The sequence below is a fragment of the Glycine max genome, chromosome 8 (genome assembly GCF_000004515.6).
Source record: "Glycine max cultivar Williams 82 chromosome 8, Glycine_max_v4.0, whole genome shotgun sequence".
Taxonomy (NCBI): Eukaryota; Viridiplantae; Streptophyta; class Magnoliopsida; order Fabales; family Fabaceae; genus Glycine; species Glycine max.
In genome coordinates, this window is record NC_038244.2 from 25,103,200 (window position 1) to 25,129,660 (window position 26,461).

The 26,461-nt window shown below is 35.1% G+C and overlaps 1 protein-coding gene across 1 annotated transcript; it reads right to left on the bottom strand.

The window, feature by feature from the left end:
* Positions 1-23,874: 23,874 nt before the first annotated feature.
* LOC113002324 (uncharacterized) lies at positions 23,875-24,897 on the bottom strand. The gene is made up of 2 exons (XM_026129421.2): positions 24,605-24,897; positions 23,875-24,202 (listed from the first exon to the last, which is right to left on the bottom strand). Exons 1-2 carry the CDS (start codon positions 24,895-24,897, stop codon positions 23,875-23,877), a joined length of 621 nt encoding a protein of 206 aa, XP_025985206.2.
* Positions 24,898-26,461: the final 1,564 nt, after the last annotated feature.

Below are 26,461 nucleotides of genomic sequence, written 5' to 3' on the forward strand. Positions count from 1 at the left end.
TTATGTTAATAAGATCCTCATTTGGAATTTTATTTCCCAATAAGGTAAGATGATTAACAATATGAATAAACCTCTTTTACATGTCTTGAATGCTTTCATTTTGATTCATTCTAAAGAGTTCATATTTGTGTGAGAGTGTTTATTCTAGATTTCTTGACATCACTTGTTCCTTCATGTGTAACTTCTAAGGTGTCCCACATTTCTTTTGCACTTTGACAATTTGATACTCTAAAGTATTCATCAATTCCTAAAGCAGATCTGATTATGTTTTGGGCTTTTAAGTTATGTTGTACCTTCTTTTATCATCACCACTCCACCTATCTCTAGTTTTATCAATTATTTGATCTCTTATACTATTTTTAGGGACAAAAAGGTCATTTTCTATAGCATCCCATATATCTAAATCCATGGCTAGTATAAAGATTTGCATGCAAGTTTTCCAATAATAATAACTATCACCATTAAAAATAGGAGGCCTATTTATAGAGTTTCCTTCAGGAAAGAGAGAGTTTTATGTGTAGACAAAGGATCAAGCTGAATGTTTTGATGATGCCAAAGGGTTACATGTTTCTCAAAGCTTTATTCAAGACAAAGAAATCAAAGATATTCAAGATGGATGATCAAGACAGCCTCTAGAGTCTTAGGAAGAGTATATTTAATAGGAAGGGAATTCCAATTGAAGTAGCAAAAGGTTTGGCCAAGAAATTTAAGTTAAAAAAGTCTTTTTCCAGAAATTTACTCTCTGGTAATCGATTACCAGAGGATGTAATCGATTACCAGTGGCCAAAACTGATTTACAACAGCTATTAAAATTTGAATTCAAAATTTGCACTGTGTAATCGATTACACATATTTGGTAATCGATTACCAGCAGTTACTGAACGTTTTTAATTCAAATTTTAAAGCTTGTAATCGATTACACACATACTGTAATCTATTACCAGAGCATATTTTCAGAAAATATTCTCAACAGTCACATCTTTTTATTTGGTTCTTGAATGGCTATCAAAGGCCTATATATATGTGACTTGAGACAGGAATTTGAAAAGGGTTTTTCAGAACAAAAAGGTCTTATCCTCTTAAAAAGAAAAATCGTTTTATCCTCTTACAAATTCCTTGGCCAAAACACTTGTGATTCAATAAGGAATTATTTGAGTGCTCAAATTGTTCAATCTATCTCTTTCAAGAGAGATTTCTTCTTCTCTTCTTCTTTATTCTGAAAAGGGATTAAGAGACCGAGGGTCTCTTGTTGTGAAAGAATTCTAAACACAAAGGAAGGATTTTCCTTGTGTTTAGAACTTGTAAAAGGAATTTACAAGATAGTGGAACTCTCAAGCGGGTTGCTTAGGGACTGGACGTAGGCACAAGGGTGTGGCCCAACCAGTATTAATCTGAGTTTGCACTTTCTCTTCCCTTAAAATCCTTCATTTATTATTGTTTTATATTCATATTCAAATTGTTCTATTTTGAATCAATATTTAAGAAATTCATTATTAAGGGAATTAATAACTTGAATAGAAAGTTAAATAGAATTTTTAATTGGGGAAATAATTTGTAATATCTTAATTCAACCCCCCCTTCTTAAGATATCTGAGGCCACTTGTCCAACATTATGAGGCTATAATTATTCTTGAAGTGTTTAAGCCTTATACAAGAATCATGCTCTGATACCACAAGTCATCCAAGTGGCCTCAATGAACTCAAGAAGGGAAGGTGAATTGAGTTTATAAACTTTTTCTTTGTTAATACACTCTAATTCCTTTTTATATGATAAATATGATAATATATCAAAACCTTGATTAAAAAGACAAGGCAAGTAATTAAGATCTCTACCAATATAAATGAATACAACAAATTTACAATAAAAGTAAAGAGATAAGGAAAGAGAGAATAGCAAACTTGGTTTATATTGGTTCAGTCACTTCTTATGCCTACGTCCAGTCAAGCAACCCGCTTGAGAGTTTTACTATCTTTCAAATCCTTTACAACAGAGCACTCTTACACCTTGGGATCCATCGCACTTTGTGTTTGAGTCTTTCAAGAATCAAGAGATACCACACTCTTGTTCTTACAGAGGATGCATCACCCTTTTCAAAAGTTTAGACAAAGAATATAAGAATTCACTCTCTGATTTAGTGGAAATGTTAAAAATTGAAGCACTAGAAAGTTTCCCAGTAATGTTATTTAACCAATTTTTTTATCAAGAACTTGATGATTGAGAATGATTATTAACAAGACCTTTTCAAAAAAAATTCATCTATATAAACGTGTTAAAATGATGAATATTTACAGGCAAAATTCCTGTAAACCATTAAGGGTCATTCCCAAAAGATGTAACTCTTCAAAACACATTTTTTGGTGCAATTTCAAATTTCAAAAAAACTTTCATACCATTGCTTTTGGTAATCGATTGGATGATGTGGTAATCTACATTGATTCCAGAACTTGAAAAAACATTAATGCTTTTAAAAGAAACTTGAAGACTTGATTTAAATTAATCAAATGACCAAATATACTTATTGGAAAAATCTTTTAATGATTTAACCTAATTCCTTATTCTTCGTGTTATTTTAGTTTCACCTTTCTGTCGTTTGCTTTTTGGCATCATCAAAACCTACAACATTACATAACCACAATATTTTCAATTACCAGTATTCCCAAATTTGATTATTAACCTTTGGTCATGGTTCAATAATGCTCTTTCCCCTAATCAATACACAATTGATCATAGAAATATAGGTCAAAGGATTAAGATCAAAATAAGGGTGATCAATTACTTAATCTACCAGAATTTCTCATAACCACTTTGATCATGCAACTTAAGTAGAAGCAATCTCTCCCTAGGTCAATCAATTACATACAAATGGTCACTATTATGCAATAGATTAAGATTCAAAGTGATCAATTCCAAATTAAAAATAAAGAATAAAGAAGAAATTTAATTGACTAGAAAACATTGAGGATTTCGTTAAAATTAGAAAAAGGGTACAAAAGCATGGCCACATCATAATCATGGACTAGGGAGACTAGCCGCTCATTGGCATGACAAAACTACAAATCCTAATAAAGAACATAGACATACCAAAAATCGTTCCAATTGTGTTTTTTGTGTTCCTTCATGGCTAAGAGACTCCTATACAACCTTTTTCTCTCTCAAAACTCTCAAGAATATAAATAGTACAAAAGACACTAAAAAGAGAGGCCCTCATTCCTTATTTATAACATTCTGAGGAGGCTGCCCTTCCATTTTTCCTTAATTAAAGAATCAATCATCTTTTGATCTTATCAATTAATTAGGATTTAAATATGACATGTGATCCTTACAATCTTTAAGTGACAAGTGATTCAAGCAGACAACAAGCATACAAAATTACAGTATGCATATAAAGTTACTGCAAGGTACAAAATTACCATGATCATGGTCATCTAATTGGCTCCAAAATCCAAGATTTTTAGCTCTTTCCCACATAAATCCTCTTAAGCACCTATCTTTCACAAACTTAACCAAACCATGAGTTTTGCCAAAGTGCATGAATATGACATAAAAACGCAAATCAAAATACAATCAAATATGGGTTTATCAACCTCCCCACACTTGAGCATTGCTTGCCCTCAAACAATTGCTCTAATTTATAAATACAACTTAATCCTCTCTAGTCAAGAAACTTGTAATAGAACTCGAATTAAAAATAAATAAAAACAAAGAACAATAACAACAAGCAACAAGGATGCAACATAAATTTTAAAGGAATCCATTAGGCTTTAAATTACATTTGCATATAATTCCCAAAGAGCTTTATTTCACATAACTCTCCTTCTCTCAGTGTTTCTAGGTAATCCAATATACACTCAAATCGCAATTCAATGGACATGTTCACAAAAATGGACTTCCAGGCTCTATCTGGGACAGATAATGGCTGAAGCAATCCAGTAGGCATTTGTAACAATGGTTTGTTTTTCTGGCAGATATGGCATTCTAACACCCACTTCCTGACCTCCCTTTGCAATCCCTTCCAATAAAATTTTTCTTTAATCCTCCTATATGTTAGATCGTCCCCTGAATGTCCTCCATTTACAATGTTGTGGTAGTGATGCAGGATCCTTTCTTTCATTTACAGATCTGCTCCGATTACCACTTTTCCTTTTCTTCTAATAAATGTGCCATCAAATGTGTATTGCTTGTAAGAACCCTGATTTTGTCCACTATCTTCTGTAATTTTGTATCAGTTTTCCATGAATCCTTGGCCTCCCTCAATAACTGATAGTCCCTTTGCAATTTGTTCACTAATTTGCTTCCTAGAGCTGAGATTTGTGGATGATACCTTAGAATCTATTGGCAGTGTTGAAAGAAAGAAACTTAATGCTAAATCTTCTGTAATTAATACTCAAGCTAACAATGTGTCAAATTTTTCTAGGTAATCGATCAAGGAACCATCTTGCTTCAATCTGCTATTGGATCATCGAATGCACCCGTGTCGAATCTACTTCCCACATCGTGAATGATTTGTTGCCAAGAATTCCCTTTGTTATTGTTGTTCTGCATGTAATGTCTTTGCCATGCAAAGGCTTTACCACCCATCGATAGTAATAACAAACGACTTCTTTGTTCTTCAGGGGTACCCTCCAATTCAAAAAATTGTTCTGCTTTTGCTTTCCACTCTCGAAAGTTGTAGCCATCATGTAGAAGCAAAGCTTCATGATGAATCAAGAATGATTCAAAGATGTTTTGATGATAACAAAGGTGATGACAAAAAGCTCAAAGGTCAATCAAAGAATGAGTTCAAGATGTTCAAGATAGAATCAAGAACACTTCAAGATTCAAGGATCAAGCTTCCAAGAATCAAGATCAAGATTTAAGACTCAAGATTCAAGAATCAAGAGAAGACTTAATCAAGATAAGTATGAAAAGGTTTTTTCAAAAACTGAGTAGCACATGGATTTTTCTCAAAACATGTTTATCAAAGATTTTTTACTCTCTGGTAATTGATTACTAGATTGTTGTAATCGATTACCAGTAGCAAAATGAATTAGAAAAAGTTTTCAAATGAATTTACAACGTTCCAATTGATTTCAAAAAAGTTGTAATCGATTACAATGTTTTGGTAATCGATTACCAGTGCCTTTGAATGTTGAAATTCAAATTCAAATGTGAAGAGTCACATCCTTTCACATAAAAGCCTAGTGTAATCGATTACACTGATTTGGTAATCGATTACCAGTGATTGTTTCTGAATAAATCAAAAGATGTAACTCTTCAAATGGTTTTTGACTTTTTCAAATTGGTTTTAAGTTTTTCTAAAAGTCATAACTCTTCTAAATGGTCCTCTTGACCAGACATGAAGAGTCTATAAAAGCAAGGCTTTGTTTTGCATTTTAAAACAATCCAATCAATCTTATACAATCCTTTACAAGCCTTGAATCTCTTTGAACTTCTTCTTCTTCTTTGTGCCAAAAGCTTTCCAAAGTTTTCTGGTTTTCCAAACCTTGAAAACTTGTGCTATTCATTCTTTTCATCTCTTCTTCCTTTTCCAAAATGAATTCGCCAAGGACTAACCGCCTGAATTCTTTTTGTGTCTCTCTTCTCCCTTTTCCAAAAGAACAAAGGACTAACCGCCTGAATTCTTTTGTGTCTCCCTTCTCCCTTGTCAAAGAATTCAAAATGACACAGTCTGAGAATTCTTTTGATTCTTCCCTTTCCCTTATACAAAAGCGTTCAAAGGACTAACTGCCTGAGAATTCTTTTGTATCCCTATTCACAAAATATCAAAGGTTTAACCGCCTGAGATCTTTGTCTTAATACATTGGAGGGTACATCCTTTGTAGTACAAGTAGAGGGTACATCTACTTAGGTTGTTGACTGAGAACAAGAGAGGGTACATCTCTTGTGGATCAGTTCTAGTGGAGGGTACATCCACTAGGTTCAAAGAGAACAAGGGAGGGTACATCCCTTGTGGATCTTTGCTTGTAAAAGGATTTTTACAAGGTTGAAAGAAATCTCAAGGACCGCAGGTCGCTTGGGGACTGGATGTAGGCACGGGTTGTTGCGGAACCAGTATAAAAACTCTTGTGTGTTTGTCTCCTTCTTCCCTACTCTTTTACTTTCCGCTGTGCATTTTAATTTCCACTTTTACTTTTGGTTAAATTTCTCTTCTACTCCTTATTCTCTTAACAACATAGTAAAAGCCTTAGAAGAGTAAATTTTTAATCAGTAAAGGTTTAGGAATAATTAATTCAACCCCCCCCCCCCCTTTCTTAATTATTCTGAGGCCACTTGATCCAACACATCAAACGACGGAAATGGAATTTGCGCTCTATCAGCTATTGAAAGAACCGTTTCCGGCGTTTCACTGTGATGATCTTCGTCGTTTGTGATTTTCTTGCCGGCGTTCATCACTGCAATTGTTGCTGTGAGGCTTTCAATCGATACCTACACTGTTTCCAACGTTTTCTGCATTGATTCTTGATGATCAGAGAGATTTTTTTCATAGAATTCCATGCGAGTCTCGAGTTCCTTCGTGGTCACCATCATCAACGAGCTAATCTGATACCAATGTAACAATTGGGAATAGAATTACGTAATTGAACCCTCACTCACTCTCTATTCTCAAAGAATAAGAGGAACAATTCTGAACTTTATTCATGAATGAATGATAATGTACATAAGGGCATTTATTTATACCCTCTTAATCTAGATTTTCCTAATGACAATTAACTTGCTAATCAAGCCTCTAATTTCACTTATTACAGTTGCCTTTGGCTTTGGCTTCGTCAGCCATAGGGTTTAGGTCAATTAATTTGATTTGATGAATAAAAAAAAAGGGAGGAGGAAGGGTATATAGAAAATGAAAAGTACAACTAGAGAGAGACTAGGAGTTTTCAGACAATATACAGACAAAAAAAATAAATCAGTAAATAAAATCAACTATTTACTTGGAAAAAAGATAAAAGATATAAAAAATATGTATTTAATAAACTAGGAAGAGTGTATCTTTTCTTTTTATGATTGAAAGAGCGTATCCAATTTGTGCATTTTAAAATAAATTGGTATAATTAAAATACAAACATCTAAACTTATATAAAATAGAATTAATTATTTAAATAAAATTGTAAACTTAATATAAATTTATATAATATTATTCAATTAGTGTTTATGTATATGTATAGCATGTAATAAATATTTATTTGTATCTATTTATAATTCATATTAGTCAATATTCTTAAATATTAAATTTAAATTATAATAACCATATTTTTAAATGTAAAATTTATATTTGAAATTATAATAAATAATTTAAATTATGGTATAAAGTTATTTTTAAAATGAAATTATATAATTAGTTAAAAAAATTAAATATATATGCAAATAAAGATAAAAGAAAGGATAAATTGATGGAGAGATATATTTTTTAGTTAGTTATAATGATACTATATTGGCAAAAAAGATTGATTCAAATAGTTTTTTACACCAATATTTTTTTTTACACCAATTTTTAAATTATACGGGAACACACACTAGTAACTTTTCATTACTTATTAAGCTTTGGGTAATGTATATGTTGCACTTAAGTCATAGGATCTTATTGGGTTTCAATCAAGAATTAGTACATATGATACACTATAGTCATATTAAATTAAGACTTAATTGCAAAATTTGTCCCCTTATTTTGCTTATTTCACCAAATCAGTTCTTCTAATTTTTAATTCACTATAAGAGTATCTTTATATTTCAAAATTCACTATTTTAGTTCCCAAAGTTGATTTTAGAAAGATGAGAACCATGGTCCTTGGAGTGAGTGATACACTCCATTCTCACTATACCCATATGTGCATTTTGATATTTGGTGTAAAATATAATATTAATATAAGTTTTATGCAAAAATAGTTCAAAATTTAAATTTTATTCTTTTTATTTATTATATTTTTATAATCTTATATATTTTCTTTAAAATATAATATATAACATTAAATTATGTTTTTGATTGAATTAGAATATGTTTACTTATATAAGTTTTATTTTTTATATATTATATTTTTATCACATTATTCAAAACTTATTTTATTCAGTAAAAATATAATATAGATTTTATCTTCAATGTATATTTTTTCTATATAAATTATAATTTCATAAAATGATAGTATTTTATTATCTTTTAAAATATTTATATATGTGATTTAATGAAAATATCTTTTTACATATATTAAAATATTCTTGTTATTTACTATAACAGTATTTTTTATTTATATTTAACTTCATTTAATCAGGTATGTAATTTTTTTAAAGAATTAAATTATATAGTAAAGAGATGTAATTAAATAAAATGGTAGTATTTTCTTTTTTTTTTAAATACTTATGTATATGATTTATTGACAATATTTATTTTATCTATCTTACAACAAATAACATGAATATCTTAATATAGATAAAAAAAAATGTCACTAAATCACAAGTATTATTTTAAAAGATAAATATAATATACAAAATAAAAATAAAACTTATATAGATATAATACTCTAATTTATGTGAAAGTAGAATTCAATCTTATATATTTTATTTTAAAAGTTAATATATAAGATCATAAAAATATAATAAATTAAAAAAATAAAAATATAAAAGTAAGAAACATACTTTTTTATCGGTACACTCAAGTACTCATTTGAATAATTTATGTGAAATATAGTATTAATATATATTTTATGGGAAAATACTTCAAAATTAAAATTTTATTCTTTTTAATTTATTATATTTTTATAATCTTATATATTATATTATAAAATATAATGCATAAGATTAAATTTTATTTTCACATAAATTAAAATATGCATATTTATATAAGTTTTATTTTTATTTTATATATTATATTTTGTTGGACAAGTGGTCTCGATAACTTAAGAGGAGGGGTGAATTAAGTCTTACAAAATTTTCCACTAACAAGCTTTTAACCCCCTTTTAAATGATAGGCTCATAATGCAGAAGAAGAAGCAAAAATCAATTTAATAATGTTTTTAAAACGTTCAAGACAAAATTGATTGCAATAAAATAAATAAGATAAGGGAAAAGAGAATTGCAAACTCGATTTATACTGGTTTGTCCACTTCCCATGCCTACGTCTGTAACGACCCGCCTCGTCATACGATATCACCACTCTAAACCGTGAGAATTTCAATTTTTAATGAAAAATCCATTAATTTGCTTATGAAAAATGAAAGTAATTTTTTTTTCTCAACATACATTCACCAAACAACGCACCATTACTTAAGTGAATATATATATAGGTATAGTAACTTAGTACATATCTTTCACATAATGGAAAGTAAATTTGTTCATACATATAATTAAATATGTGATTTACATCCTCAATTCAACAAAAAGAATTATAGAACCAGCTATGGAGGAGTTGATTAACAAAACACAACTCTCTCCCAAAATAATCCCAACATCATCACATCAACACGACGGCTCCACAAAAGAATCTCACATCTTGTACTCTATTGCTACCAACCACACAGTACAAAATTGCGAGGGGTGAGTTTATTATAAAAGAAATTAATACAAAAAATCAAATAACCACAATTAGTAACAAAACATTAACAAATATCATAAGCTTACACAAACATTCATTAGTCCAACACACACTAAACAAATAGTCATCATCTGTCCATAGTTTCAATCAATCATATGCTCAGTATGATGCATGCACCTGATCTCAACTCTCAAATGCAATGTGGTACCATCCCCAAGGAAATAGCCTAAGCGTGTCCACACGACACTCTCACTTAGGAAAACTAGGCAGTAAGTGTTGAGGTCACCTTGTCATGCACAGGCAACTCCGCCCCCCCCATGGTGATCAGCCTGAGTCTCAAGGGAGTTCCAAACCGAGTGACATGCCCCCAAGTACAAGTAAAAATTACAAATACTTACTAACAAAGTTTGTACTATTTCCAGGCAATATGAAGTATAAACATGGGCACCATTAATGCACTGACTGTGGATAATTAAAGATTCTAAGTCATCCCCCTCCAGAGATGCTTAAAACTCTATAACCACTATATTTCCCCCACCAAGGATATCCAACAAGGTCACTGCACCCCCATGTACATACAACGTATGAAACATAGGCACCATAATGCATTGACTGTGGATAATTAAAAATTCTAAGTCATCCCCCTCCAGAGATGCTTAAAACTCTTTAACCACTTTATTTCCCCCACCAGGGATATCCAACAAGGTCACTTCACCCCCCATGTACATACACAGCATAACATCATCACAGTGCATTTTCAACATCATCAACATTTCATCTCAATATCATTCTCAACATCAACATCATCTCATCTCAATGATATTATCAACAACAACAACATCACCTCATATTAACATAATCATCAATAACAACATCAACTCATATTGACATAATCATCAATAACAACATCATCATAAACATCAACATCACCTCATATCAATTAATGTCATCAATAGAAATATCATCAGTAAGTCACACTCCACATATACATATACAATTCATGCCTGAGATTCACACTCCCAAGGTCTTCCGACAACACAAGTCTAATAGAAACAATGATGTTATTCATCAATAATAGATATATCGCATCCCATTAGTCAAAAACACTTTTTTCATGAAAACCAGCATGCAACAGGGACAGGCATACATTCGCATAGTTAGGTTCCCTGACCCCCAACTATGGTATTAAAAACTGTAAATGATAATAAACTCCCCTCACCTATCTATATCTCTCTCTTAGTTTCTTGCGGCGTTGTTCTAAGATCTCTTAGGTTCACGTCCATTTGTCCAAACGTAGAGCTCTATATACCAAATCAAAGATAATTCAGTATAAATTTCAAAGACAAGGTTAATATTAACTTTTGGGGTCAAATACCCATTCAATTTTTTTAAAAAAAAAGGGCTAAAGGGGTGTTTTGAGAATCATATCAAAGAGAGGTCATTTTGAAATTCTGATCACACCACTATGACCAGGGTTCAACAAATATTACAAAAAAAGTCTATTTTATAAAAAGAAAACTTTTACAATGTCTCTTTTTCAAGGGTTTTTTAAAGGAAGTGTAAAAACATCCAATAATGGTTCCCAAGTCAGAAGAGATGCAAAGATAGGCTCAAACTAACAAGGAGAAGGCTTAGAATCACAGTTACCTCGAAGAAACCATGAAGGAAGGATTGGAGGCTTCGTTTTCTACTGAATCCTCGAGTTGAGTTTTTGAAGATTTCGCTCCAATTAAATTGTTCTTCTCCGTGTGGTGATTTGACGACAAGCAAAGGCGGCTCGTGGCGGTCACCGGTGGTCAGTGGTGGTGGAGGAGGAGCTTGGGGGTGTTGGGGGAGGGTATAGGGGAATATAAGGAGGAAGAAAATGGCTCTTTTATGTTGATGGATGTATTTGTAGCCTGCAACACTCGCCCAGGCGAGTTTGGCTCGCTTGGGCGATCTGATCTAGCTCAAATTTTTCTGTTTCCGTAAAAAATCATATCCCATATTCAAAATGTTATATTACGAATCCCAACGGTTATAAAGTGTAGAATTGTCTTACAAACCCCAAAACCAAATTTGAAGATGATCCAAGGGTTAAACAATCCGAGATGATGATTTTACTAAAATAAGTTTAGGTAAAATTTGAAATCTCATAATTTCAACTTAGGTCAACAAAACTCCACATAACTCAACATCCACATCAAGAAATTCACACATGACTAATTCAAGACATACCTCAACTCATTCAAGTCAACCATATAGTCAAATAACACAATAAATACAATTAAACATCGATTTATAATTAGTAATATTTTAGGATGTTACAATGTTCAATCCTCAAGCAATCCACGTGAGATTTTCCACTATCTCTGTAAATCCTTTACAGACTTTGAACACACCTTGGGATCCCTCACCCTTGTGTTCAAGATTCTCCAAGAGACAACCAAACTCTTAATTACAATTCTCACAATCCAAGAGACAACCTGTAATGACCTGTCTCGTCGATACAGTATCCACATTCTAATATTCGATAATTTCAATTTTTATAAAAAAAACTCCCTTAATTTTTGCTTATGAAAATAGAAGTGATTTTGTCACAACATAAATTCATCCAATAACACGCCATTACTTAAGTGAATATGCATAATTACATAGAAACAATAATTCGGTACATGTCATACACATAACGAAAATTAAATATGTTCATATATATAATTAAAATTCCAGTTTTACATCTTTAACTCAACAAAATAAAACTTAAAAAACCAACTACGAAAGAGTTGATTACAAAACACAGCTCTCTCCCAAAATAGCGCCAGCATCATCACGTCGGCTCGGCGTCTCCTCACCAGAATCTTACTCCCTACACCCTGCCACTATCATTCTGCTCCCATGAACAAGGTTCGTGATCATCACAGGTATCAACCACATGATACAAAATTGCAAGGTGAGTTTATTATAAAAAGAACCAATACCAATTCCAAATAACCACAATTAGCAAGGAACATAGGCAAACATGATAAGCATACACAACAATCATTATTCAACACTCATATCCAACAAATATTCATCATCCACATTCAACAATTACTCATCATCCATCCATGGACCCAATCAAGACTGCAAAGAAGGATGCATGCACCTGACTCAACACTCAAATGCAATGTGGTACGTACCAACAACAACCAAATCTCAAGAAATAGCCTAAGCATGTCCACACGACACTCTCACTTAGGGAACTGTGCTGAGTTTGTCGAGACCACCCAGTTGTGCACATAGCAGCCCCCCTCCCATAGGTGATCAGCCTGGGAGCCCAAAGGTGTTTCCTACCAGGTGACAAGCCCCCTAGTACAAAGTACACTTGGCCACAGTTACTCTATTTCCTGTGTCGTATAAGCTATGATCATGGCCAAAAGTAAGTGCCAAAGACCATGGACCAATTAAAGCGCCTAAGCATCCCCTTAGAAATGCTTAGATTCTCTAACCACGCTAGTTACCCACGTCTGGGCCATCCGACAAGGTCAGTGCACTCTACCCCCCATGACATACACTCTATACGATGTATGATGGTGGCCAAAAGCTAGTGCCAAAGACCTTGGAAGGTCAGTGCACAGTGCCCCCCACGAACATACACAACATGCACATGCAATGCATTTCCAACATCAATCAACATTCCATTTCCATGTCATTCACAACATAAATATCATCTCATCTCAATGACGTTATCAACAATAACAACAACAACAACCTCATTTCATATTCACATATTCATCAATAATAACAATTCATGTTGACATGGTCTTTATTAACAACGTCATCTCAAATCAATATCATCATAATTATCATTATCATCACATATCAATTAAAATCCTCAATAGCAACATCAACAACAATTCAAACAAACACAACAATATCATTTCCACATGCACGGTCTTCAAACAAGACATTTCAAACAACCAAAACAATATCATTCATCACAATACATATATATATATATATATATATACCCATCCCATTAGTTAAAACATAATTTTCTTTGAAGAAAAATCAGCATGCAACAGGGAGAGGCAGATATCCTCATAGCTAGGTTCCTTGACCCTAACTATGGTGTTAAAATGGTAAATTTTATAATAAACTCCCCTTACCTATCATGAGTTACCCCGCGGATTCCTCGTGGCGTCACTTGAAGATTCCTTTTTGTCCTTGCTCGTCGATTCCACACAAGCCTCTACCATGCCAAAACGAAGGAAACTTAGTATGGATTTCAGAAAACAAAGCTAGGAACAGTGCTCTAGGTCAAACACCCACATCACTACACGAAAGAGCTGAGAGCATTTCGGGTTTTACAAAGGAACGTCATTTGGAAATTCCAACCAGGCCAATGTGACCGGGGTTCAGTGTAGGTTATGAAAATAACATGCATTTCATGAAAGGATAACGTTTACAAAGTCTCTTTCTCTAAGGTTTTTCAAAGGAAGCATAAGACATGCAATGGCAGTTCCAAAGTCAGAAAAGATGCAAAGACAAGATGAAACTAACAAGAAACAAGCATAGAACCATGTTTACCTCGAAAGAAAACGAAAGGTCGGATTAGGGTTTCATTCTCTATCGAAACCGCAAGCCAAGTTGGAAGATTCTGCTTCGGTTGAAGGGTTCCTCTCGATGTGGGGTTTCAATGGAGAACAATGATGGTTTGTGGTGGCTAATGGTGGCTATGGGTGATGGAGAAATTGCTTGGGACTTTAGAAATTGCTTTGGAAGAAAGAAAGAAGAAGAAATGATGTTTTTCCTAAGCTACACGAAAGCAAAGTCTGAAATGCTTAAATAAGAGATGCTCTGGGGAATGGAAGCTTCTAGCATACTCCAGACATCTTCTCAACGATCCCAACGGTCAGATCATGGAAAAGTGTCTTGTGAAGTTTTAGACCAAAGTTGGAGAAGATCCAATGGTTAACAAAGGCTGGGAAGCGTTTTTACCGAGGAAGCTTCATGTAGCTTTCTTTAGAAGCTTCATTAAGAGGCTTCCTCCAGAAGTTTCATTAAGAGGCTTCCTCCAGAAGCTTCCTCCAGAAGCTTCCTCGTGGCTTCTTTGAGAAGCTTTCCCAAGAGGCTTCTTTGAGAAGCTAGATCCTTATCTATCCACACCCCTCTATTAACTAAATTAACCTCCTTAAAAATAATTACGGATGAAAATAACGCAACAAAGAATCAAACATCAAACATAATTTCTATTAATATATATATATATATTTACCAGAGATCAGCGGAATAAGATCAAACGGACAGATAGGAAGTAGGAATGCAGTATGATAAAATCAAACGTAAGAATTATAAACTTGTAAAGCAGATATCAAGGGCACACCGAAACGGCTTACAAACCCAGGTTTTTGAAAACAAAGAAACCGAAGCGGCGGCAGAGCCGCACAGGATCGGTGAGGGGAGAAGGGAGATATGAAAAATAGAACTTGAAATTTATTGAAACTGAAAGAAAAGCTTACAAAGAGTTTTTCCCTAGGCAGAGCTTCTCTCTCTAAAACCTGATTCTGAGACTATCTGAAAGGGTGCCTCACAAAGGGGACGAGGACTCCTTTAAATAGACCCAATTTTTACTGTTTCTACAGTATCGGTAATGTTTACCGGAACTGTTACAAAACCTTTTACAAATTACATTATTTAAAAGAAACTGACAAATTAGTTACAATAATTCATGATTATTACAACTAATTAATCGTCGTCCAATGATATACCAAAACAGTCATCTTCATTCTGGTAGAATGGATCATCTTCTTGGTCATCATTAGTCTCTAATGATTCAGCTTCCTTCTTGGAAGGTTCTTCTTCCACTTCTTGTTGAAGTAGTTGGAGAACTTCTTTGAGATTCTGAGCAAGACTTTCTTTAGATTTTGAGCTTGCTAAGAATGCTGCCAGTTGCGACTTCTGATTTAGAAACAAAGATGTCTCTGGATCAGCAGGTTTAAGGAACTCAGGATTGCTCTGGAACCAGTTCTTGACTTGATCTGGAGCAGCCTTTGAAGTATCGAATTGTGACCACCATTTTACAAAGGCGTGTCTCTGTAAGGGTGGATATTGCTTGTTGTTTTCAGTTTTTCCGTATCTGTATTGCCATGAAAAGATCCATGACAAGGCAAAACTGGAAAAATACTTTAAATTTGCCGGAATTCATGATTCCTTGCTATTATAGAGCTTGTTGAATTGTTCGAATCCCTGTTGGACTTCTTCTGGAAATATTTGTGGAATTGGTCCGAAGTAGTTCCACCATTGGAGGAACCAATTTGGAAAATTATATGCAGTATTATTTTTGAAGTAAATCAGCCATGAATGCTTGAATTTACTATTTTGATGCCAGAACACATTGGTCCAGGCGTCAACGTAATCCCAATAATTATACCCTGCAGGATCAAATGGTGCAGAGAATTTTTTGGGTTGGTTTAAGTTTGAGCCATAATGTCGTGGCTGCATAACCTTCAGGATTTGGATTGTGGAATGGGTATTTAAATTTGGATCTTTGGGGTCATTGAAGTGTTTAATAGATACTGAGTTTGTATCTATTAGGATGAATTCGTAGAATTTGCGGTTTTTGTTTGCGGCTATTGGCCTGTAATGGAATCCCTGGGGGAATACTTTGGTGGTTGCTTTGAAAGGATTCTTGTCCCAGTATTCTGGTTCCATTTGTAAAACATTGAAAAATTTGTTTTTTGAAATGTAACTGTTACCGGGTTGTGGTGTTGATTCTTGTTGAGTCAACGATTGGCTTGGTTTTTGGTTACAAACGGTTTTGGTCTGTTTGGCCTTTTGGATTTGTTTTTGCAGATCTGTTTCAGAATCATCGTCTGATTCTGAGGCCATTTCTGCCCAGGTCTTTTTGGCTAATTTTGGTATTTTGGTGAGGCCTATATCCTCTAAGGCCATGAGAGTTTGTATTGACCAGGCATAGTCAGCCACGGTCTGTTTGGTTGTTGTTGGTTTTGGAGATTCCTGAGTTGATGACTCAGATTTGACGGTAGTTGTTTGGGTCAATGACCCTTCAAGTTTTCCTTTCTGGGTTGATGACCCAGTCTGGGTAGGTGACCCAGAAGATGTTGTAGTTGCCTTTTTGGTTATTGGCTCTGGTAGAGCCAGTAGAACTTCTTTACCTTTCGTACTGGATCTTCCTCCTCTGCCAGAGGAACTAGACACCTTAGGAGGCATCGGGAATTTTCTGTAAAAATTCACGGGTGAGGTAGTCAGGTAGAGAGTTGGAAGAGCCCTTGATATATTCTATATTAAAATCAAAGACACTTAAAATTGCTTGCCATCTTGCAAAAATCTGTTTTGAGGCAAGGTTTTTTACATCCTTCTGTAAAATATCTTTGGCTGATTTGCAGTCAACTCTTACTAAAAATTTTTGATTTAATAAATTAGATTGAAATTTCGAAATGCACAAAACAATTGCTAAAACTTCTTTTTTAACAGTTGAATACTTTAATTGTGCAGGATTCCAGTGTTTTGAAGTATATGCGATGACATGTTCTTGACCATGTACTTGTTGTTTGAGGATGCCACCGTAACCGATGTCTGATGCATCAGTTTCGACAATTTTGAATGCCTGTGGAATGGGAAGATACAGACATTTTATGGATTGGACTTTAACTTTGATTTCTTTAACTGTTTGGGTATGGAGGTCAGACCAAGGAGGCGGATTTTTCTTTAGCCTATCATGCAATGGTTTGACAATATTGTTTAAGTAGGGGACAAATTCACCTACGTAATTTAGACAACCTAGAAATCTTTGTAACTGGGTTTTGTCTAAGATTTGGTTGGGGAATTTGCTAGCAAACTCAATTGACCTTTCGATTGGAACAATTGTACCTTGATAAATATTGTGACCAAGGAATCGAATTCGTGTTTGGAAAAGATTGATTTTTGATTTGGAGACTGCCAAACCATTTTGTTTGATGATATGGATGAAGGTTTGGAGATGTTTGAAATGCTGGTCAATGTTTTGGGAAAAGATTAAAACATCATCTATGTAGACAATGACAAATTTTGAATAGGGATTAAAAATATCGTTCATAATTTTTTGAAATTCTGAAGGGGCATTCTTCAGTCCGAATGGAATTACGTTCCACTCATATTGCCCGAAAGGTACAGTAAACGTTGTTTTGTACCTATCTGATTCTTGGATTTGGATTTGCCAAAATCCAGATTTCATATCAAACTTTGAGAATATCTTTGCAGAATTTAATCTGTTAAGCAAATCTCTTTTGTTTGGAATAGGATATCTAATCCATTGTAATGCTTGATTTAGTGGTTTGTAATTTATGACTAAGCGGGGTGTTCCACGCTCAATCTCAGATTGTTTGTTGACATAAAAAGCCGCACAAGACCATGGGCTTTTGCTTTTCCAGATTAGGCCTTTATCAAGCAAATCCTTGATTTCCTTTTGACAGTATTGAAGAAGTTCTTCATTCATTTGGATCGGTCTGGCTTTTGTGGGAATTTGTTTTTCCCTAAAGTCTTTCTCATAGGGGAGATCAACAATATGTTTCTTTCAGTCCCAAAATGCATGTGGCAAATCAGAACAGACAGTTGATTCAATATGATTTAGTAAAGATTGAATTTTATCTTTTACTTGGGGTTTTCCTAGTTGTATCTGAATATTATTAAAAGATACTTCTTCTTTTAAGAAGCTAATTTGATTAATCTTATTTTCTATGAAATTTATATTTCTGGAAATTGGTTTAGTAGAAAAATTAAATATAATCTTTCTTCCTAAATAATTTGTGGTTATTCCTTCATTAGATATTTGGATGGGAAACAGGGCTCTAATGAAGGGCGTTCCTAAGATTACTTCATTCTTAAGGTTTTTTACCAGAAGAAAGTTTGTGTTGATCCTAAGACATTGGTTTTCAATGATTGCATTTGATAGCTTAAAATTAATTTTTAATTTTGAGCCGTTTGCCGTACTTAGTTTTTCTGAGGTTTTCTCAAAGAATTTTGTAGGAATTAATCCTTCTAAAATGCAGTTTGAATCAACCCCTGTGTCAAATAGGGCCATTGTTTCTAAAATAAAATCATTAATAATTATCTTTATGCTTATGTAAAATTTTTGGATTTTAATCTTGTTGATTAATCCCATAAACATATCATCTTCTAAATTTTCTGGTTGATTTTCTTCACTGTTGTTGGCACTTTCAGAATCATTATTTTCCTCAAGCCGAGAAAGAATGATCTGATGAATTTCTTGTTGTTGACGAAGTTCTTTTACCTCTCTTTTTAGATTGTTTATCTCTGTTTGGAGATCTTGAATTGTCGTTGGCTTTGTTGAAGAATTTTCTAGTCTCTTGAGTATGTTACTTACATCAAATTTGTTGTTCGTGATAAAATCCTTTTGTCTAGGTTTTACCTCTAATGTTTTCTTGAGTTTTTCCAGGAAAACCTTCTTTTCCTGGGGGTCAGGTATGGAATTGATTGCTTCAAACAAGAGATCTTGTTCTCTCGTTAGAGTATTGATTTGCCCATCATCATCTGTTGATGATAGTTGGTCATCTTGTTGGATTAGGTTTAGGTTTTCATCAGAAAGTACGGAGGATGAAGTTTCTGTTTCTGTTTCCTCCTCCGAGGTTTCTATGAGCAAATTGTTTATTTGCTCTTCAATTGAGGGTTCTAGGTTAAGGTTTCTTAACTTCTTCTTTAGTCTACAATATTTGCTAATGTGGCCTTGTTTTCCACAATTGTAGCACGTTATTTTTTATTTTATTTTTTGTTTAGGATTTTCTATTTCCCTACTGGTTGAGGGTTTTTGAGAGTATCTTCGTTTTGAAAATCTTCTGTTATTGGCTGGCTTATGATCATGGGCTTCTTTCCTAGAGGTTTGTTTTTTCTTTTGTTTTGGACAGGCTGGTAAGCCAAATTGTTCACAGAAGGAACCTAAATCTCTCTTTGTTTGAGCTTTTTCTTTGGCTAATTGCCTCTGAATCTTGTCGTCCTGGCAGATTTTTAAGGCTACCTTTTGGACATAGGAAATTAATTGACCATAACTTAAGTTTTCATATGGAATGTCTCCATTGGCAGATTGACTACGGATTTTATCTCTAACTTTGTCTCCTAATGATCTGGGAAGACCAGCTAGAAATTTTTCTTTCCAAAAAGGTTGTTGACTGTCTTCTCTTGTGTAAACCCTAGTTAGGAAAGTATCTCTGTACCACCTAAAATCTGCTAAGGTTCTACACTTAAGATTTGATAATAATTCTGCGGATCTGTCTTTCCACAAGGATGGGTCTCCAATGAAATGTTGGGCTATTGTAAATATTAATGTGTTAACAGCGTCAGGAATCTCTTTATCATCGTCATTAGTAATGACTTTTCCATTGAGATCCGTCTTAACTGCGCTGTAAATTTTTGATTTCTCTTCATTAGTGAGATAATTATCCCACCATCCTTTTAGTTGGCCAGAAAATCCTGCCACTAAGATATCTATAATGGTTTCTTCCGAACATTCATGGGAGGTTTGGTAAGCCGTGGCTACCATGGTCATATGTTGGAGTGTATTCATGATGTTATACTCCGTTTGTGCATCTATGTTCCATTCGTAGATGTTATTTGCACTAAAACTTTTAAAATTGTTTTCACCTCTTTCTTCTAGTAGAAGGTCAGGGGCAGTTGGACGTTGATAATATAATTTGGAGGGTGTTTTCCAGTTTTTGGAATTAATTGGATTTATATTCTTTTCTGATAGTGATCCTATCTCAGTTGTGTTATCTGAGTTTTGGTCACTATCTTCATTAATAACATTAATTAATTTGGAGGTACTTCTTGTTACCATTTTAGAAGTATTTTCCGAGGCTTGGGGAGTATCTGGAATGACCTTAAGTAAACTACCAATCTTGTTTAGTAATTCACTATGATTGTCACCTACGCCTTCAGTTAAGGATTTAGCTTTTCTAAGTTCCCTAATTTTTCGTTTAGCCTTCTCACTAACTTTGAAAGGTTTGAATAAAGGTTTTTCAATTTCGATGGGGACACTTGGCGAAGCTCCCTCAATTGATTTTTGTTTAGGAACTACTTTAGTTTTAATGGTTTCTCCTAAAGCTTGTAAGTATTTATTGGTATAATTTGCCTGTTCCATTAGGCTTTTAATGTCTTTAGAGGTTACTTCCTCGTTGACATCTTTTGTTTTGAATGGAATTGCCATGACAGGTTTATTATTACTGTCTTTGATATTTGGTAGTTGATATTGTGTTGGGGGAGGTAATTCCGATTGGATTAACTCACCATCTCTCACTTGCCAGTTTGTTATAACATTTGTTGTTGGATCACCTATGATTTCTTGTTTCCAAGGGTAATCTATATCCTTTCTGATGGCATAAGCATGAAACCAATCAAAGAAAAGGACATTAATTTTGACTCTTTCGACAAATTCATAGAACTTGTCTTGGATTAGGTTTCTGTTTGTACCCTTGTAATGTTGGAAAAACCATCTCCTTTGAGGTTCATTCTCCGGAGAATAGAAATCTTTCCTGAGGGTTTCCTTATCAATGCTAAAGTTGTCAGATAACATCATAAGGTTCCATAGAAGAGTATGTTGGGGATTGGATCGACTTTTGGTCGTCCTCCTGTTCTTGGTTGTAAGTTGTTCTAGGTATGCTAGAAGTAGTGTCTAATCCTTGGAGGTTTACAGTAGGGAACTAGTTATGTGACTCAAATCTGGTTAGTCCTACTAGAATTGAACGGGTTCTAACTGAAAAAGACCTTCTGGCTGACTCATATTCAGACCTAGAGGCTTTTATCCTTGATGAAAAAGAATTTCTCCTATTGAAGGTTATCTCTACCTTTCTGGAGTTATCTTGCTTAATATGCTCTATGGTTGGAGCGGGTCGGGGAATAGACGGTGTTGCCTTATCCATAACCCATCTTTCGGGAAGAGTTACTTCATCCCATTTTATTTTTCTCGGAAGAGAAACGTTAGCCTTCATCATATCAGTGATAAACAAAGTTGTTTCTCCTTTTTGAGGTTTTAACAGGACTCTAGATGCACAAGTATTCATGACCTTGTACTGGATCCTATATATTAAGGCTGCTGGGATTGATCCTTCTTTCATGTCAAGGCTATGAAAGTGGATATTTAAGAACAGAGAGTCAAGAATGTTTCTGTCCATCAGACTCACTGTTTTGTTTGGATAACAGTTAAAATATATTGGACCTTGTCTTAGGCTGGTTTCGACTGTTCCAATTAGGGAGTCTTCAAATTGATTATGCCTAATGTCTCTTAGACACATTATGCCTAATGTCTCTTAGACACATTATGTCTCTTAGACACAGTTAAAATATATTGCACCTATCAGGGTGTTACAACTCTCCCACCCTTTTAGAAATTTCGTCCTCGAAATTTACCTTAATCAAACAAGGATGGGTGAGCTTCTTGCATCTGACTTTCTAATTCCCACGTGGCATCTTCTCCTGATGCACCTCCCCAGATCACCTTGACCAACGGAATCTCTTTCCCTCTTAGGTGCTTTGTTCACCTATCCTCGATCCTCAAAGACAATGTTTCATATGCCAAATTCTCCTTCACTTGTACATCATCAAATTCAATCACATGGGATGGATCACGGATATACTTACGGAGTTGAGACACATGAAAGACATTGTGAAGATTAGAAAGAGACGGGGGTAGTGCAATTTGGTATGCCATAGGGCCAACTTTCTTAAGAATTTGGAAAGGACCAATAAAGCGAGGTGTGAGTTTTTGGGATTTCAATGCTCGACCAACCCCAGTCCATGGAGTGACTCTCAAGAATACATGATTACCAACCTCGAATTCCATATCTTTCCTCCTCTTATCATGATAACTCTTCTGCCTACTCTGAGTAGTCCTCATCCTTTCCTGAATTAACTTAACTTTCTCAATGGTTTGTTGTACTACTTCTGGTCCTAAGGTGAGGCCTTCTCCTGGCTCTAACCAACATAGGGGTGTCCTACACCTTTTACCATACAAAGCTTCATAGGGAGTCATGCCAATGGTAGAGTGAAAACTGTTATTATAAGTGAACTCTATCAATGGAAGAAAACTCTCCCAGCTTCCCTTCTACTCTAAGACACATGCTCTTTAAAGGTCCTCCAACGACTGAATGGTCCGTTCAGTTTGGCCATCAGTCTGAGGATGGTAGGCTGAACTCAGTCTAAGCTTGGTTCCCAACTCTCTGTTCAAGCTCTCCCAAAATCTAGAGGTAAATCTAGGATCTCTATCAGATACTATGCTAGATGGCACACCATGTAACCTGATAACCTCACTTATATACAAGATGGTCAACTTCTCCAAGGAAAATCTGATATTAATGGGAATGAAGTGAGCAGACTTAGTCAATCTGTCAACAATAACCCAGATAGAATCTAAACCTCTAGGGGTTCTAGGTAGTCCTACCACAAAATCCATGGAAATATTGTCCCACTTCCACTGGGGTATCTCTAAGGGTTGTAACTTCCCTTAAGGTCTCTGATGTTCTATCTTAGCCTTCTGACAGACTAGGCATGCATACACAAACTCACTAACCTCTCTCTTCATGTTGGGCCACCAAAACATCGTCTTTAAATCATGATACATCTTGGTAGCACCAGGATGGATGCTCAAATTACTCCTATGTCCTTCCTCTAAGATCATCTTCCTAAGTTCAGGCACATTGGGAACACAAATCCTATCTTGGAGTCTCAAAACTCCATCTGATCCAATATTGAAACTACTGTCCCTTCCTGACTCTATAGCCTCTAACTGAGTCCTTAGAAAAGGATCAATCTTCTGAACTTCCCTGATATCACCTAGTAACTCACTAGTGATCCTCAAAGTTCCTAATCTTACACTATTAGGAGTAACCTCACATGCAAGACTAAGGTCTCTAAACTGTTCCAAGAGATCCATCTCTCTAACCATCAAGGAAGACATATGTAGAGATTTCCTACTCAAGGCATCAGCCACTACATTGGCTTTACCGGGATGGTAGCTAAGCTCAAAATCATAATCCTTAAGAAACTCTAACCATCTCCTTTGTCTCATGTTCAACTCCTTCTGACTAAACAAGTACTTAAGGCTCTTATGATCACTAAACACCTCGAACTTAGAGCCAAACAGATAATGTCTCCAAATCTTAAGGGCAAAAACTACAGCAGCCAACTCTAGATCTTGGGTGGGATAATTCCTCTCATGAGTCTTTAGCTGTCTAGAAGCATAGGCCACCACTTGGCCATTCTGCATCAACACTCCGCCTAAACCCATATTTGATGCATCACAATACACCTCAAAGGGTTCTCTTGGGTTAGGCAAAACTAGCACTGGAGCGGTCGTCAATCTTTCCTTAAGGGTCTGGAAACTATGCTCTCATTGGGTATCCCACACAAAAGCTTGACCCTTACGAGTCAGTTTAGTTAAAGGTAGAGCCAACTTGGAGAAACCTTCTATGAATCTCCAGTAATATCCTGCTAAACCTAGAAAACTCTTAATCTCAAAAACAGACTTAGGACTCTCCCACTTAAGAACAACTTCTATCTTTGAGGGATCCACAGCTATACCCCCTTGAGATATCACATGCCCTAGGAAGCTAACTTTCTCTAACCAGAACTCACACTTGGACAGCTTAGCATAGAGTTGTCGGTCCTTAAGGGTATGCAACACAATCCTCGAATGTTCTTCATGTTCCTCTCTAGTCCTGAAGTATACCAAAATATCATCTATAAATACTACCACAAAACTATCAAGGTAAGGGTGAAAAACTCTATTCATTTAGTCCATAAACACTCATGGAGCATTAGTCACACCAAAGGGCATGACTAGATACTCATAGTGACCGTAACGAGTCCTAAAAGTAGTCTTGGGTATATCCTCAGACTTCACTCGGATCTGATGATAACCCGACCTAAGGTCTACCATACTAAACACACAAGCTCCTACCAGCTGGTCCATAAGGTCATCTATTCTAGGAAAAGGGTACTTATGCTTAATCGTTACCTTATTCAACTGGCAGTAATCCACACACAACCTCATGGTTCCATCTTTCTTCTTCACTAGCAACACTGGGGCTCCCTACGGAGACACACTAGGCCTAACAAACTGCTTATCCAACAACTCCTCTAACTGTTTCTTAAGCTCAGTTAACTCTACAGGAGATATCCTATAAGGAGCTATGGATATGGGTCCAGCACCAGGTACTAAGTCTATGGAAGACTCTATCTCTCTCTCAGATGGCAGACCGAATATATCCTCAGGAAACACTTCCGGAAACTCTCTAACAACAGGGAGGTCACACATAGAAACCTTTGTCTCTACTTCGAGGCTAGACATGATCATGTATACTTGACCATCTTCCTTTAAAGATGTCACAACTTGGTTGGCAGAGATAAACATCATATCCTTACTCACTCTAGAATCATCAAACACCACACTTTTATCAAAACAGTTCAACAAGACATGGTTGGAAGATAACTAGTCCATACCAATAATAACATCAAAAAATCAAATCAATCAAGAATATCCTACCAGAAATCTCCTCTATTCGGATTCCCTATAGCCTAAGCTAAGGCTTGAAGGGCATCCGCTATCGCACGATCATTCCGTCCAACCATCACTCCCTATACACACCAGGGAGTTAGACGTGGAAGGAATACACACAAACAAAGAACCACACAACAATCACAACCATCACAAATTCCTACTCAGTTACTCTTGAGAGTTGATACCTCAAGACATTAACACCCACTTTCCATCATTTTCATTTTCTGATCGATTGCCATATCATTCCATTGCCCTTCACAAATCATACAGGTGGCCAGTCTGATAATTCGTGACCCGGCATTGAAATTCATGGTATAGCAGACATCAGAAAAACAAATTCAATATGACTACAACAATCAAATCTCTATAGCTAATTAAAACACAACTAGTGAGTAAGTGCTAATAGCAAACAACGAACATCAAACATCAGCAAACAACCAACACCAAGCATTCAACAAAACAACCAGAGAATGCACAGAAAAACATAGCAGACTCACAACTCACTGGCCGAAAGGTTCGACCTGCTTTGATACCACTAAATGTAACGACCCGCCTCGTCGCTACGGTATCCACATTCTAATATTCGATAATTTCAATTTTTATAAAAAGAACTCCCTTAATTTTTGCTTATGAAAATAGAAGTGATTTTGTCACAACATAAATTCATCCAACAACACGCCATTACTTAAGTGAATATGCATAATTACATAGAAACAATAATTCGGTACATGTCATACACATAACGAAAATTAAATATGTTCATATATATAATTAAAATTCCAGTTTTACATCTTTAACTCAACAAAATAAAACTTAAAAACCAACTACGAAGGAGTTGATTACAAAACACAACTCTCTCCCTAAATAACGCCAACATCATCACGTCGGCTCGGCGACTCCTCACTAGAATCTTACTCCCTACACCCTGCCACTGTCATTCTGCTCCCACGAACAAGGTTCGTGATCATCACAGGTATTGACCACATGATACAAAATTGCAAGGGTGAGTTTATTATAAAAAGAACCAATACCAATTCCAAATAACCACAATTAGCAAGGAACATAGGCAAACATGATGAGCATACACAACAATCATTATTCAACACTCATATCCAACAAATATTCATCATCCACATTCAATAATTACTCATCATCCATCCATGAACCCAATCAAGACTGCACAGAATGATGCAGGCACCTGACTCAACACTCAAATGCAATGTGGTACGTACCAACAACAACCAAATCTCAGGAAATAGCCTAAGCGTGTCCACACAACACTCTCACTTAGGGAACTGTGCTGAGTTTGTCGAGACCACCCGGTTGTGCACATAACAGCCCCCCTCCCATAGGTGATCAGCCTGGGAGCCCAAAGGTGTTCCCTACCAGGTGACAAGCCCCCTAGTACAAAGTACAC